Below are 13100 nucleotides of genomic sequence, written 5' to 3'. Positions count from 1 at the left end.
GGTGCAAGGTAAACCAAAGACAACTCTGATTCGTTATTCCATCCAACCAGACAAGCGACTGAATGAAAACTCACCTGGTCATAGTATTTGTTGATGTACTTGTACAACTCGTGCAGGGCAACAAGGTAATTCAACTCTCCTGAGTAATTCTGGGAAGAAAAAAACACATTTCCAAGTCATTACAAATAAATAATAAGCTTATTTGAAAATGTGCTAATATAGGTTAAATTAACAATAGGACAAAGAACAGATGAAAGGGATAGTTCACTCAAACTTTGTTCTTTGGTATTTGTTCCAAAATAAAACATGGAAAAAAATGTCAGCAGTCAAGTTTTCAAGATGGAGCACTTTCAGTACAGAGCAAAAACTGTGATGATGGGAAGACCACTTTTGCGAATATCACTTTTGGGAGAACTATCCCTTTAAAGGAACAATACAGTGTTTACTGAACGGATAAACTGAAGAAAAAGACCCACCCTGGAAAGTTCTGCTAGAGCTGAGTTCATCTCCTGGTCACTGGCAGAGATGGTCTGTCTGATGTCAGCGTAGTACCTTTCCACCATCTGCTTGTAACGGGGGATGTCTCGGGCATACAGCAGTTTGTTGATTGGTGAATCCTGGAGAGAGAGACGGAGGGAAGGAGAGAGATAACCAGTTATAAAGAATCACATCCTCCACCTTCCATCGTCTCCCATGGCCAAGTCAATACTTCCGACACCCCCCTTGGTCCCATCCCTCCCTATCCGTCTCTCTCCCTCTCTAACCCTGCCCAGCTTGTGCTCAGCAGTGGTGCAGGAGTCCATGAAGGTCTGGGAGATGACCGTCAGCACGGCGTCCACGTGGTCCGAGGGCTGGACGTCAAAGATGAACTGGGGGTTCTTCACAATGTTGATCCAGAACCTCAGGGGCAAACTGGAGGCAGGGAGGGAGGGAAACAGCGTTACAGAACTGTTATTGTCATGTTCACATGCTACATATATATTTGTTTATTTGGATCCCCATGATCTTTAACAGAAGCAGTAGCTACTCTATACAACGATATACAAACAATACAACGAAAAATGGTGTGTTAGTGTGTCTGTGTATGCGTGTTTGTTTGTGTCCCCTCACAGTCCCCACCGTTCCATAAGACGTTTAATCCGTTTTTTTTGCTGTTTGCTTGAGTAATTGGAGATGGGAGTTCAATGCGATCATGGCTCTGTGTAATACTGTGCGTTGCCGTGAATTCGTTTTGGGGACTGTGACGAGACCCCTGGTGGCATGTCTTGTGGGGTATGTATGGGTGTCTGAGCTGAATGTTATGCAGACAATCTGGAATTGTCATTACAGTAATATATCTCATAAAAACTAGGAGAAGCAGTTAGTATCTCGACAACCCTCAACCGGGAAATACTGGCATGCATGTTGTTGATGTTCGTTCTGTATGTGCAGTTAAGGGCAAAGCGTGCTGCTCTGTTTTGAACCAGCTGCAGCTTTGCTAGGTCTTGATTTGCTGCACTTGACCATATTACCGGACAGTAATCAAGATGGGACAAGACCAGAGCCTGAACAACTAGTACAGTTGATTTTTGTGTAAAAAACGCAGAACACATTTTTTTAACAGACAGACAATAACTTTGTCAATATGACTTGACCATGATAATTGACCATCCAATATTATGCCTAGGAGTTTAGCTTCCTCAACTTGTTCAATGGTCACACCCTTTAGGCACAACTCCAGTTGAGGTTTAGGTCTTAGAGAATGTTTTGAACCAAATACAATGCTTTTAGTTTTAGATGTATTTAAGACCAGTTTATTATTAATCACCCATTCTGATACTGACTGTAACTCCTTATTTAGAATTTCAGTGAGCTCACTGGCTTTGGGTCATCCACATACATAATCATTCTAGCGTTGTGTAAGACCAGTGGCAAATCATTTGTAAAAATAGAGAAGAGTGATGGCCCAAGGCAACTGCCCTGAGGCACTGTATATTTATAATGTTAGAGAAGCTTCCATTGAAGAACACTCTCTGGGTTCTATTGGTCAAATACAATTCTCTCCATCAGTTTACTAAGAACAGGCAGCAATCTGATTCGGCTGTTAGATACATATCATATCACCAGACCACATACAAACATACACACACACACTCACAAAGACAAACATGTTGATCTTCCAGATGTGAACGGCATCGGGATAAGTGTGTGTGTATATGTGTGTGATTGAATCTATGTTCATACTTGTTATGTGTGTAGGCACTTGTGTGTGCCATGCGTCTGCATCAGTGTGTGTGTGTGTGTACCTGTTGGTCTTCCAGATGTGGATGGTCTCAGGGTCAGTGATGGCGTGGTGTTGCGCCTGGTCATCCAGCAGGTCAAAGAAGTACTTGACTGCCAGCGGAACGGGACGACTGGTGGACAGGATCACCGTGAACAGATCGTCTACAAACTTCTGCAGAGTTCCCTGTGGAGGGAGGGTGGAAGATGGGGAAAAGGTTAGGGTTTGAAAGTGGGTGGAAGGGTGTGTGTGTCTCTACAGTATCTGACTCTTCACTTGATTCTTAGTGTGTATGTGTACATGCAATGCGTGTGTGTCTGTGTGCATCCAGTATCTACCTTCATAGAGAGCAGGCGTGTGAGGTAGATCTCTGGTATAGCCTTGGCCCTCTCCCTCTCCCTCACGCTGCCCCGGCGGTGCTTGGGTAGCTCGGGCTCATCACTGGCCTTGACCAGGTGCCACAGCCTCACCCCGCCCTCGTCCGCATCCTCCAGCATGGGCGTCTCTGAACGAGGGAGGGGGAGAAAAGAAAGGAGAAGGGTTGAGAAAGAATATAAAAAAACCAAAATGTTTATCTGGTATCTTTTATTCCATGTCCACAAAAGTGAACATTGGAGTCAACGTTTCAGCCTAGTGGCCTTTCACAAGATGAGATACATTTATACTTATTCTACAAAAACGTAGGTGGAAGAAACTGGTCATATAGCTACAGTGCCTTGCGAAAGTATTCATCCCCCTTGGCGTTTTTCCTATTTTGTTGCATTACAACCTGTAATTTAAATGGATTTTTATTTGGATTTCATGTAATGGACATACACAAAATAGTCCAAATTGGTGAAGTGAAATGAAAAAAAATTACTTGTTTCAAAAAATTCAAAAAACTAAAATAACAGAAAAGTGGTGCGTGCATATGTATTCACCCCCTTTGCTATGAAGCCCCTAAATAAGATCTGGTGCAACCAATTACCTTCAGAAGTCACATAATTAGTTAAATAAAGTCCACCTGTGTGCAATCTAAGTGTCACATGATCTGTCACATGATCTCAGTATATATACACACCTGTTCTGAAAGGCCCCAGAGTCTGCAACACCACTAAGCAAGGGGGCACCAAGAAGCAAGCGGCACCATGAAGACCAAGGAGCTCTCCAAACAGGTCAAGAACAAAGTTGTGGAGAAGTACAGATCAGGCTTGGGTTATAAAAAAATATCTGAAACTTTGAACATCCCAGGAGCACCATTCAATCCATTAATAAAAAAATGGAAAGAATATGGCACCACAACAAACCTGCCAAGAGAGGGTTGCCCGCCAAAACTCACGGACCAGACGAGGGCATTAATCAGAGAGGCAACAAAGAGACCAAAAATAACCCTGAAGGAGGGTTATGTATGGCTTAAAGTGGTCCTATCTGTCCATAGGACCACTTTAAGCCATACACTCCACAGAGATGGGCTTTACGGAAGAGTGGCCAGAAAAAAGCAATTGCTTAAAGAACAAAATAAGCAAACACGTTTGGTGTTGGCCAAAAGGCATGTGGGAGACTCCCCAAACATATGGAAGAAGGTACTCTGGTCAGATGAGACTAAAATTGAGCTTTTTGGCCATCAAGGAAAACGTTATGTCTGGCACAAACCCAACACCTCTCATCACCCCGAAAACACCATCCCCACAGTGAAGCATGGTGATGGCAGCATCATGCTGTGGGGATGTTTTTCATCGGCAGGGACTGGGAAACTGGTCAGAATTGAAGGAATGATGGATGGCGCTAAATACAGGGAAATTCTTGAGGGAAACCTGTTTCAGTCTTCCAGAGATTTGAGACTGGGACGGAGGTTCACCTTCCAGCTGGACAATGACCCTAAGCATACTGCTAAAACAACACTCGAGTGGTTTAAGGGGAAACATTTAAATGTCTTGTAATGGCCTAGTCAAAGCCCAGACCTCAATCCAATTGAGAATATGTGGTATGACTTAAAGATTGCTGTACACCAGCAGAACCCATCCAACTTGAAGGAGCTGGAGCAGTTTTGCCTTGAAGAATGGGCAGAAATCCCAGTGGCTAGATGTGCCAAGCTTATAGAGACATACCAAGAGACTTTTTTTTTTTTTTTTTGCTGTAATTGCTGCAAAAAGTGGCTCTACAAATATTGACTTGGGGGGGGGGTGAATAGTTATGCACGCTCAAGTTGTCTGTTTTTCTGTCTTATTACTTGTTTGTTTCACAAGAAAAAATATTTTGCATCTTCAAAGTGGTAGGCATGTTGTGTAAATCAAATGATACAAACCCCCAAAAAGGCAACAAGGCAACAAAATAAGAAAAATGCCAAGGGGGGTGAATACTTTCGCAAGCCACTATAGTTTGGCTGCGCACTATAGAGGAACAACAAGACATTTCCCAGAGAGAGAGAGAGAGAGAGGAACTAAAATGCAACTGGAACTCACTTTCCCCTGCTACGTAGTCATGATTGTCGTGGTGGATGTGTTTGCTGTGGCGCGGGACCAAAGCCACTGTTGCGCCGTCTGGAACCTGACACACAAAAATAACAACAACAACTGTTATAAATCTCTCAAATGGTTAGTGGATGCACTATGAAGGCTTATGAAGGCTTATGAAGGGTTAATGAAGTGACACACCTTTAAGTAAAGGCTTAGAAACGTGAATGTTAAATCTTAAAGCCATTATGAATGCTTTATAAAGGCTCTACAAATACTTTACGGAGTGTTATAAACTCTTTATGAAGCGTTAGGAAGGCTCTATGAATGTGTGGGTGCAGACCTTGTAGTGTTGTAGTGTATTGAGGCGCTTCCAGTTGCCCTGGACAACAGATGTCAGGTCTTCATCAGACAGGATCAAATGACCAGCTACACCGGACCTCCACTCTGAAACAACACACACACAATGTTAGACAGGGCTATAGACAGAATTAAATAGAACACTATATTATAGAACACTAAAATTATATTAAAAGAGAGAGATCGAAAAGAGGCTGTGTGTGTGCATCTGCGTGAATGTGTGTGTGTGCGCATCTTTGTTTGTGTGTGTGTGTGTGTCTGCAGTGTGTGTATCTACGTGCACATCTTTCTGTGTGTGTGTGCTTCTCACCCAGGTCCAGGGAGTCTGTGTGTGGCCGGTGGGAGAAGGAGGTGCCCTTGTAGACCTGGTCCAGGAGTTTCTCCTTCACCTGGGTGATGGTGTCTATGTCCAGCACCTTGGAGGGCAGCGGCTGGGTCTCGTTCACCCCCCCACCCTGCATCAACACGTTCAGGGTCTGGGAGAGTGTGAGGAAAGAGAGAGAGGATGAGCTTTCAAATCACTCACAAAGCACACTTTCTTGGATGTATATTTTTCAAATTTTTAAATCAGTCTTAGGATAATCTATTTATCTATCTCTGTTTTTTCACTGGAAAAAAATAACAGTGTGTGTGTGGTTAGATTGAGTGCACGTGTGTGAGTGTGTGTCTGAACCCTTGAATGCATGTGTGTGTGTCTGAACATCTGAATGTGTTTGTGTCTTTGTGTGTCTGTGTGAGTGTGTCTGAACCCCTGAGTGTGAGCATCCTCACCAGGGTCTTGTACTCCACGTCCTCTCGGAGCAGGCGATTGTCGTTGAGCGTGTACTTTGCTTTTCCCGTCACCGCATCCACTGGCCCCTTGTCCACCTGGTGTTTGATAGCCCTGAACAACATGTACAGGGACTCGCCTGCAGAGTCCTAGGGAGAAACAACAACAGTTAGCATCATGCTAGCGAAACAGGTAAACAATTAGCATCAGGCTAAGAAATCAGGTAAACCATGCTAACGATCAGGTAAACAATTAGCATCATGCTAATAATCACTGTCCTGGGAAAGATGAGGACACGACATTTACCAACATACAGTAATTACCTTTACGCTAATAAATGCTAATGCTACAAGGCATTTTGACCCAGGTAAGATATAGATCGCCAAGTATGCTTCAAACTGGCATGGAAGACATAGTTAAGATTCCCACCCCTGGAATAAAGCCTAGGCCCCGTTCAAATTATTTGAAAGTGCATCCTTCCTTCCTCCTTTCCATGGAGTAATCACTGATTAGAAATGAGCCGTTTTATTTCTGTCCAATTGTGTCTCATCTATGATTACTTCAAGGAAGGGAGGAAGATGATGCACAACAATGCACTTCTAAAGAATGGGGCTATAATGTCTGTCCAATTGGCTGTGTTTACGCAGGCAGCCCAATTCTGATCTTTTGCCCAATTATTGGCAAAAAGATCTGATCTGTCATAAAACCAATTAGTGGCAAAAAAAAATCAGAATTGGGCTGCCTGTGGAATGGGGCCATCATTTCCTCCTCTTTGTGTGGCAGTAATTCAATTCATGTGGGCCGACTCACCCTGAGGAACGCGTAGAGGCAGATGGACATCCAGTTGGTCAGAAGCTTCTCCACCACTGTCTCCGTTCTGCAAAATGACAACATGTTAAAAATCAGTTACAGGTCGATGGAGCACAATCCCACCCCCTGACCCACCCCCCCCCCCCCACCCCCTGACCCACACACCCCCACTCTCCATCTTTTCCTATCTTACCTCCGCAGCATGAGTTTGGGGTTCTTGGCCACATACTGCTCCACTAGATCGTTGAGGAGGGTCTTGAGGATGTCGGTGAAGTACTCCAGTTTACCATGCAGTGCCACTGTCAGGAGAGATGCCACGTAGGCCCGGTCCCGAGGCGAGAACGTCCGCTGGCTCTCCAGAGTATGGATGAACTGGGAGGGAGGGATGGAGGAAGAGGAGAGAGAGGAACGACAGAGTTAGAAAAAAAGAAAAAGGGATCGAGAGACCGCCAAATATCAACCATGAATACTCTCCCATAACATTTCAACGAGAAGAGGCTGGTGTATTCAGGAAGAAGAGGATGGTTCTCTTCTGTAATTTGAGTGTTTTTTCTTTCTCCCTTGTTATAAAACTAGACCAGTCTGTTATAGGCTACACAATTCAAATCCTGGTCTAAGTCTTGCTAGGTCAACTACCAATGTTCTTCATCACAGTCATTGCACCTTGCCTGCTTTCCTTCAAAACCACTCGTCTAAAACAAACTTTCAGAAGTGCACTAACGTGGTAAGAATCGCATATCATCACCACTGTCCCCCTACCTTGGTGAGGAAGAGTTTGCTGTTGAGCAGGTTGGAGAGCTGCACCAGGCCTTGCTCCACTGTGGCCCGTCGACACTCCTGCACGTCCAGATCCCTCCGCAGGGGCGACTCGCGGTGGCCCGGGAAGAAAATCCGCTCGGCATAGCGCCGGTAGTCCAGGAAGGGAATGCCTGAGCCCACCAGGTCACTGGACATGTCCATCATCTCCGTCATCAGGTCTGGGTGGGGGGTCAGGGGTCAGGGGCGCAACGGTTAAGGGAGTATGACCTTCCTTGGAACACAGATCAATCTAATAAATGGTTGAGTGAAAGTCAGTGGCGAAAAAGGGCCCCTTAGAGGCAGAACATAAAGGGGTCACCTAAATGGACAGATATATTGTCCAGAAATTACATCATTGGACAGAAAGAGGGAAACCTGACGGGAGAGGTTGTGTTTTCTCTAGCAGGAGAGGTAAGCTTGGCTTCGTTTATGGTGTTGAGTTAAGCTTAAACCATGTATTTAGTTTGTAGGTAGGTTTTGTAGTTTGGTATTATAGGTAGCTTACTCCGGTAGTTATTGTAGGTTATTATTGTAGGTAATTATTGTAGGTAAGGATTTTATTCGGCGGAGCCCAGGCGAAGCACGAGGCTAGCTTACCCACTACCTGGACCAACAAAGCTAGCTAGCTAGAGGGTAGCTACCGGTAACTTTTAGCAACGGTGGTTAGCTGTTTCCAATGTTATTTCACGCTTAAGAGTACCTGTAATTGAGCCAGCTAGCTGCCACCTTCAGCTGTTTTTTCTAACCTCATTATCATTAACGTTAGGTGGTCGGTAGCTGCTGTACCTAATTTCGGCTACTGATTGCAGTCTGCCAGTTTGGCTTTATACATAGCTTGGGCTTTGTCGAGTAAGGCTTAAACTATGTATTTAGATTGTAGTTAGGTACTATAGGTAGGCATCGTGGGCTGTATATTATTAAGTAGTATAGGTAGGCATCGTGGGCTGTTGCGGGTAGCTGTTGTGTAGTTATTGTAGGTTACTTTTGTATTCGGCGGTGCCGGATGTAGCACGAAGCTAGCTCGCTAACTCACCTCCTGGATTAGCTGGCGAGTTTCTATTAGCAACGGTAGCAACTAAAAACAATATCCTTTTAGCCAGCTACATTCGCTCACAGCGACGCCGTTTTTCAAACAAAGTCAACACAGTAGCCATTGCTAGCTAGCCAACACTACCAGCAGGCTGTGGTAGCTAAATACAATATCTTTGTGCTAGCTACCCAACGTTTAATCATTGCTGCGTTATGAAAGGTAAGCTTGGCTTCTTATATGGTGTTGAGTTAAGCTTAAACCATGTATTTAGATTGTAGGTAGGTATTGTAGTTTGGTATTATAGGTAGCTTACTCCGGTAGTTATTGTAGGTTATTATTGTAGGTAATTATTGTAGGTAAGGATTTTTATTCGGCGGAGCCCAGGCGAAGCACGAGGCTAGCTTACCCACTACCTGGACCAACAAAGCTAGCTAGCTAGAGGGTAGCTACCGGTAACTCTTAGCAACTGTGGTTAGCTGTTTCCAATGTTATTTCATGCTTGAGAGTACCTGTGATTGAGCCAGCTAGCTGCTACCATTCAGCTGTTTTTCTAACCTCATCCGAGGCATTAACGTTAGGTGGTTGGTAGCTGCTGTACTTAATTACAGCTACTGATAACAGTCTGCTGTAGCTTACAACAATTCTAATTTCTAAAGTGGAAGTTGGGAGAGTTTTATTCGGGTGGTTCAGTGAAACAATTATAGTTTCTGAGGTGGAAGTGGGAGAGTTATATATTTATTTATTTTTTTTGGTGAGGGAGGCCTGCTCTCTCCTTTCCCTGATGTTCAGTTCATTTCATCCCGATCTCCTCTGCATTATTGTAGCCATCTGTTGCAGCCTGTCAACTATGCCTCTGCCTATCCCTGTTCTCTCCTCTCCGCACAGGCTACACAAACGCCCCACACCGCGTGGCTGCTGCCTCTCTAACCTGGTGGTCCCTGCACGCACCCCACACCTGGAGTTCCAGGTCTCAGGCAGCCTCTGGAACTGCCGTTCTGCTGCCAACAAAGCTGACTTCATCCCAGCCTATGCTAATCTCCAGTCCCTCGACTTCCTGGCGCTGACGGAAACATGGATTACCACTGAAAACACTGCTACTCCTACTGCTCTCTCCTCATCTGACCATGTGTTCTCGCATACCCCGAGAGCATCTGGTCAGAGGGGTGGTGGCACAGGAATCCTCATCTCTCCCAAGTGGACATTCTCAATTTTTCCCCTAACCCATCTGTCTATCTCCTCATTTGAATTCCATGCTGTCACAGTCACTAGCCCATTTAAGCTTAATATCCTTGTCATCTATCGCCCTCCAGGTTCCCTTGGAGAGTTCATCAATGAGCTTGACGCCTTGATAAGTTCCTTTCCTGAGGATGGCTCACCCCTCACAGTTTTGGGGGATTTCAACCTCCCTATGTCCACATTTGACTCATTTCTCTCTGCCTCCTTCTTTCCACTTCTCTCCTCTTTTGACCTCACCCTCTCACCGTCCCCCTACTCACAAGGCAGGCAATACGCTTGACCTCATCTTTACTAGATGCTGCTCTTCTACTAATCTCACTGCAACTCCCCCTCCATGTCTCCGACCACTACTTTGTTTCCTTTTCTCTCTCGCTCTCCTCCCACACTACTCACTCTGCCCCTACACAGATGGTAATGCGCCGCCGCAACCTTCGCTCTCTCTCTCCCACTACTCTCTCCTCTTCCATCCTATCATCTCTTCCCTCTGCTCAATCCTTCTCCCTCCAATCTCCTGATTCTGCCTCCTCAACCCTCCTCTCCTCCCTTTCTGCATCCTTTGACTCTCTGTGTCCCCTATCCTCCCGGCCGGCTCGGTCCTCCCCTCCAGCTCCGTGGCTTGATGACTCATTGCGAGCTCACAGAACAGAGCTCCGGGCAGCGGAGCGGAAATGGAAGAAAACTAAACTCCCTGCCGACCTGGCATCTTTTCACTCCCTCCTCTCTACATTTTCTTCATCTGTTTCTGCTGCTAAGGCCACTTTCTACCACTCTAAATTCCAAGCATCTGCCTCTAACCCTAGGAAGCTCTTTGCCACATTTTCCTCCCTCCTGAATCCTCCCCCCCGCCCCCCCCTCCTCTCTCTCTGTGGATGACTTCGTCAACCACTTTGAAAAGAAGGTTGACGACATTCGATCCTCGTTTGTTAAGTCTAATGACACTGCTGGTCCTACTCACACTGCCCTACCCTATGCTTTGACTTCTTTCTCTCCTCTCTCTCCAGATAAAATCCTGCGACTTGTGACTGCAGGCCGCCCAACAACCTGCCCGCTTGACCCCATCCCCTCCTCTCTTCTCCAGACCATCTCCGGTGACCTTCTCCCCTACCTCACCTCGCTGATCAACTCATCCTTGACCGCTGGCCATGTCCCTTCCGTCTTCAAGAGAGCGAGAGTTGCTCCCCTTCTCAAGAAACCAACACTCGATCCCACTGATGTCAACAACTACAGACCAGTATCCCTTCTTTCTTTTCTTTCCAAAACTATTGAGCGTGCCGTCTTTAGCCAACTCTCTTGCTATCTCTCTCAGAATGACCTTCTTGATCCAAACCAGTCAGGTTTCAGGACTGGTCATTCAACTGAGACTGCTCTTCTCTGTGTCACGGAGGCTCTCCGCACTGCTAAAGCTAACTCTCTCTCCTCTGCTCTTGTCCTTCTAGACCTGTCTGCTGCCTTTGATACTGTGAACCATCAGATCCTCCTCTCCACCCTCTCCGAGCTGGGCATCTCCGGCGCGGCTCACTCCTGGATTGCGTCCTACCTGACCGGTCGCTCCTACCAAGTGGCGTGGCGAGAAGCTGTCTCCGCACCACGTGCTCTCACCACTGGTGTCCCCCAGGGCTCAGTCCTAGGCCCTCTCCTTTTCTCCCTATACACCAAGTCACTTGGCTCTGTCATATCCTCACATGGCCTCTCCTATCATTGCTACGCTGACGATACACAACTAATCTTCTCCTTTCCCCCTTTCTGATAACCAGGTGGCGAATCGCATCTCTGCATGTCTGGCAGACATATCAGTATGGATGACGGATCACCACCTCAAGCTGAACCCTGGCAAGACGGAGCTGCTCTTCCTCCCGGGGAAGGACTGCCCGTTCCATGATCTCGCCATCACGGTTGACAACTCCACTGTGTCCTCCTCCCAGAGTGCGAAGAGCCTAGGCGTGACCCTGGACAACACCCTGTCGTTCTCCGCCAACATCAAGGCGGTGACCCGCTCCTGCAGGTTCATGCTCTACAACATTCGGAGAGTACGACCCTGCCTTACACAGGAAGCGGCACAGGTCCTAATCCAGGCACTTGTCATCTCCCGTCTGGACTACTGCAACTCGCTGTTGGCTGGCCTCCCTGCCTGTGCCATTAAACCCCTACAACTCATCCAGAATGCCGCAGCCCGTCTGGTGTTCAACCTTCCCAAGTTCTCTCACGTCACCCCCCTCCTCCGCACACTCCACTGGCTTCCAGTTGAAGCTCGCATCCGCTACAAGACCATGGTGCTTGCCTATGGAGCAGTGAGGGGAACGGCACCTCTGTACCTTCGGGCTCTGATCAGTCCCTACACCCAAACGAGGGCATTGCGTTCATCCACCTCTGGCCTGCTGGCTCCCCTTCCTCTGCGGAAGCATAGTTCCCGCTCAGCCCAGTCAAAACTGTTCGCTGCTCTGGCACCCCAATGGTGGAACAAGCTCCCTCACGACGCCAGGACAGCGGAGTCACTCACCACCTTCCGGAGGCATTTGAAACCCCACCTCTTTAAGGAATACCTGGGATAGGATAAAGTAATCCTTCTACCCCCCCAAAATTGTAAAGTGGTTATCCCACTGGCTATAGGGTGAACGCACCAATTGGTGAGTCGCTCTGGATAAGAGCGTCTGCTAAATGACGTAAATGTGCCCTTGAGCAAGGCACTTAACCCTAATTGCTCCTGTAAGTCGCTCTGGATAAGAGCGTCTGCTAAATGACTAAAATGTAAATGTAAAAGGGTCACCCCCCCCCGATAGCCATGAGAAACTTCCCTTAGGGAACTCGTATTTTACCATGCACCGGTTTTGATGCACGGACCGGTTTGGGTTTTTACTTTACCTTCTATAACAGTATTTTAATTGTTAAACGTGATACGTCCATTTTGATAGTTTACTCAAGTCATCTCTCTCCCTCTCCTCCTGTATGCTGCTTCCCCATACGCTTCACTACATCAAGCCTTGCCCCCATCCCTCAAACACTCACCATGCTCAAAGTGCCTGCTCACTATATTCCAACTATGGCATTAGAATAAGCATTCTATTTCCATGATTCCAACAGTTCACCAATTAATTAGGCCTAGATTTTTTGAAAATGCTCAACATAATTGTTGGTTGAAGTTGGATTGAACAGTATAAAACAATCAGAATGAAGAAAGCCCCGTTGAAAAAGTATAATTTAAGTGCTGCCACCCTAGGGGTCATGAACTACTCATAAAGCATATTTAGAACTTTCATTATTCAAAAACCTACTGTGAAATACCGTCATAAAAGTGAAAAATATCTTGATGACATATTGGCCATATCACCCAGCCCTAATTTCCTGTACAGTCGTGGTCAAAGTTTTGAGAATGACACAAGTGTTGGTCTTCACAAAGTTCACTGCTTC

The 13100-nt window shown here is 46.3% G+C and overlaps 1 protein-coding gene across 1 annotated transcript in view; it reads right to left on the bottom strand.

The window, feature by feature from the left end:
* LOC123491623 (plexin-B1-like) overlaps window positions 1-13100 on the bottom strand; it is a 113104-nt gene that overhangs the window by 3521 nt on the left and 96483 nt on the right. Inside the window, exons 26-37 of the mRNA XM_045223063.1 lie at window positions 7391-7608; window positions 6825-7003; window positions 6632-6698; window positions 5824-5970; window positions 5363-5528; window positions 5036-5139; window positions 4702-4786; window positions 2599-2765; window positions 2286-2446; window positions 765-912; window positions 477-617; window positions 75-149 (exon numbers count right to left, since the gene is read on the bottom strand). Coding sequence (XP_045078998.1) covers window positions 75-149; window positions 477-617; window positions 765-912; window positions 2286-2446; window positions 2599-2765; window positions 4702-4786; window positions 5036-5139; window positions 5363-5528; window positions 5824-5970; window positions 6632-6698; window positions 6825-7003; window positions 7391-7608 — 1658 coding nt within the window. The remainder of the gene's footprint in view (window positions 1-74; window positions 150-476; window positions 618-764; window positions 913-2285; window positions 2447-2598; window positions 2766-4701; window positions 4787-5035; window positions 5140-5362; window positions 5529-5823; window positions 5971-6631; window positions 6699-6824; window positions 7004-7390; window positions 7609-13100) is intronic.

The sequence above is a fragment of the Coregonus clupeaformis genome, chromosome 10 (assembly GCF_020615455.1).
Source record: "Coregonus clupeaformis isolate EN_2021a chromosome 10, ASM2061545v1, whole genome shotgun sequence".
NCBI lineage: Eukaryota > Metazoa > Chordata > Actinopteri > Salmoniformes > Salmonidae > Coregonus > Coregonus clupeaformis.
Note: the sequence above shows the minus strand (reverse complement) of the source record. Positions and strands in the feature narration are given on the sequence as shown.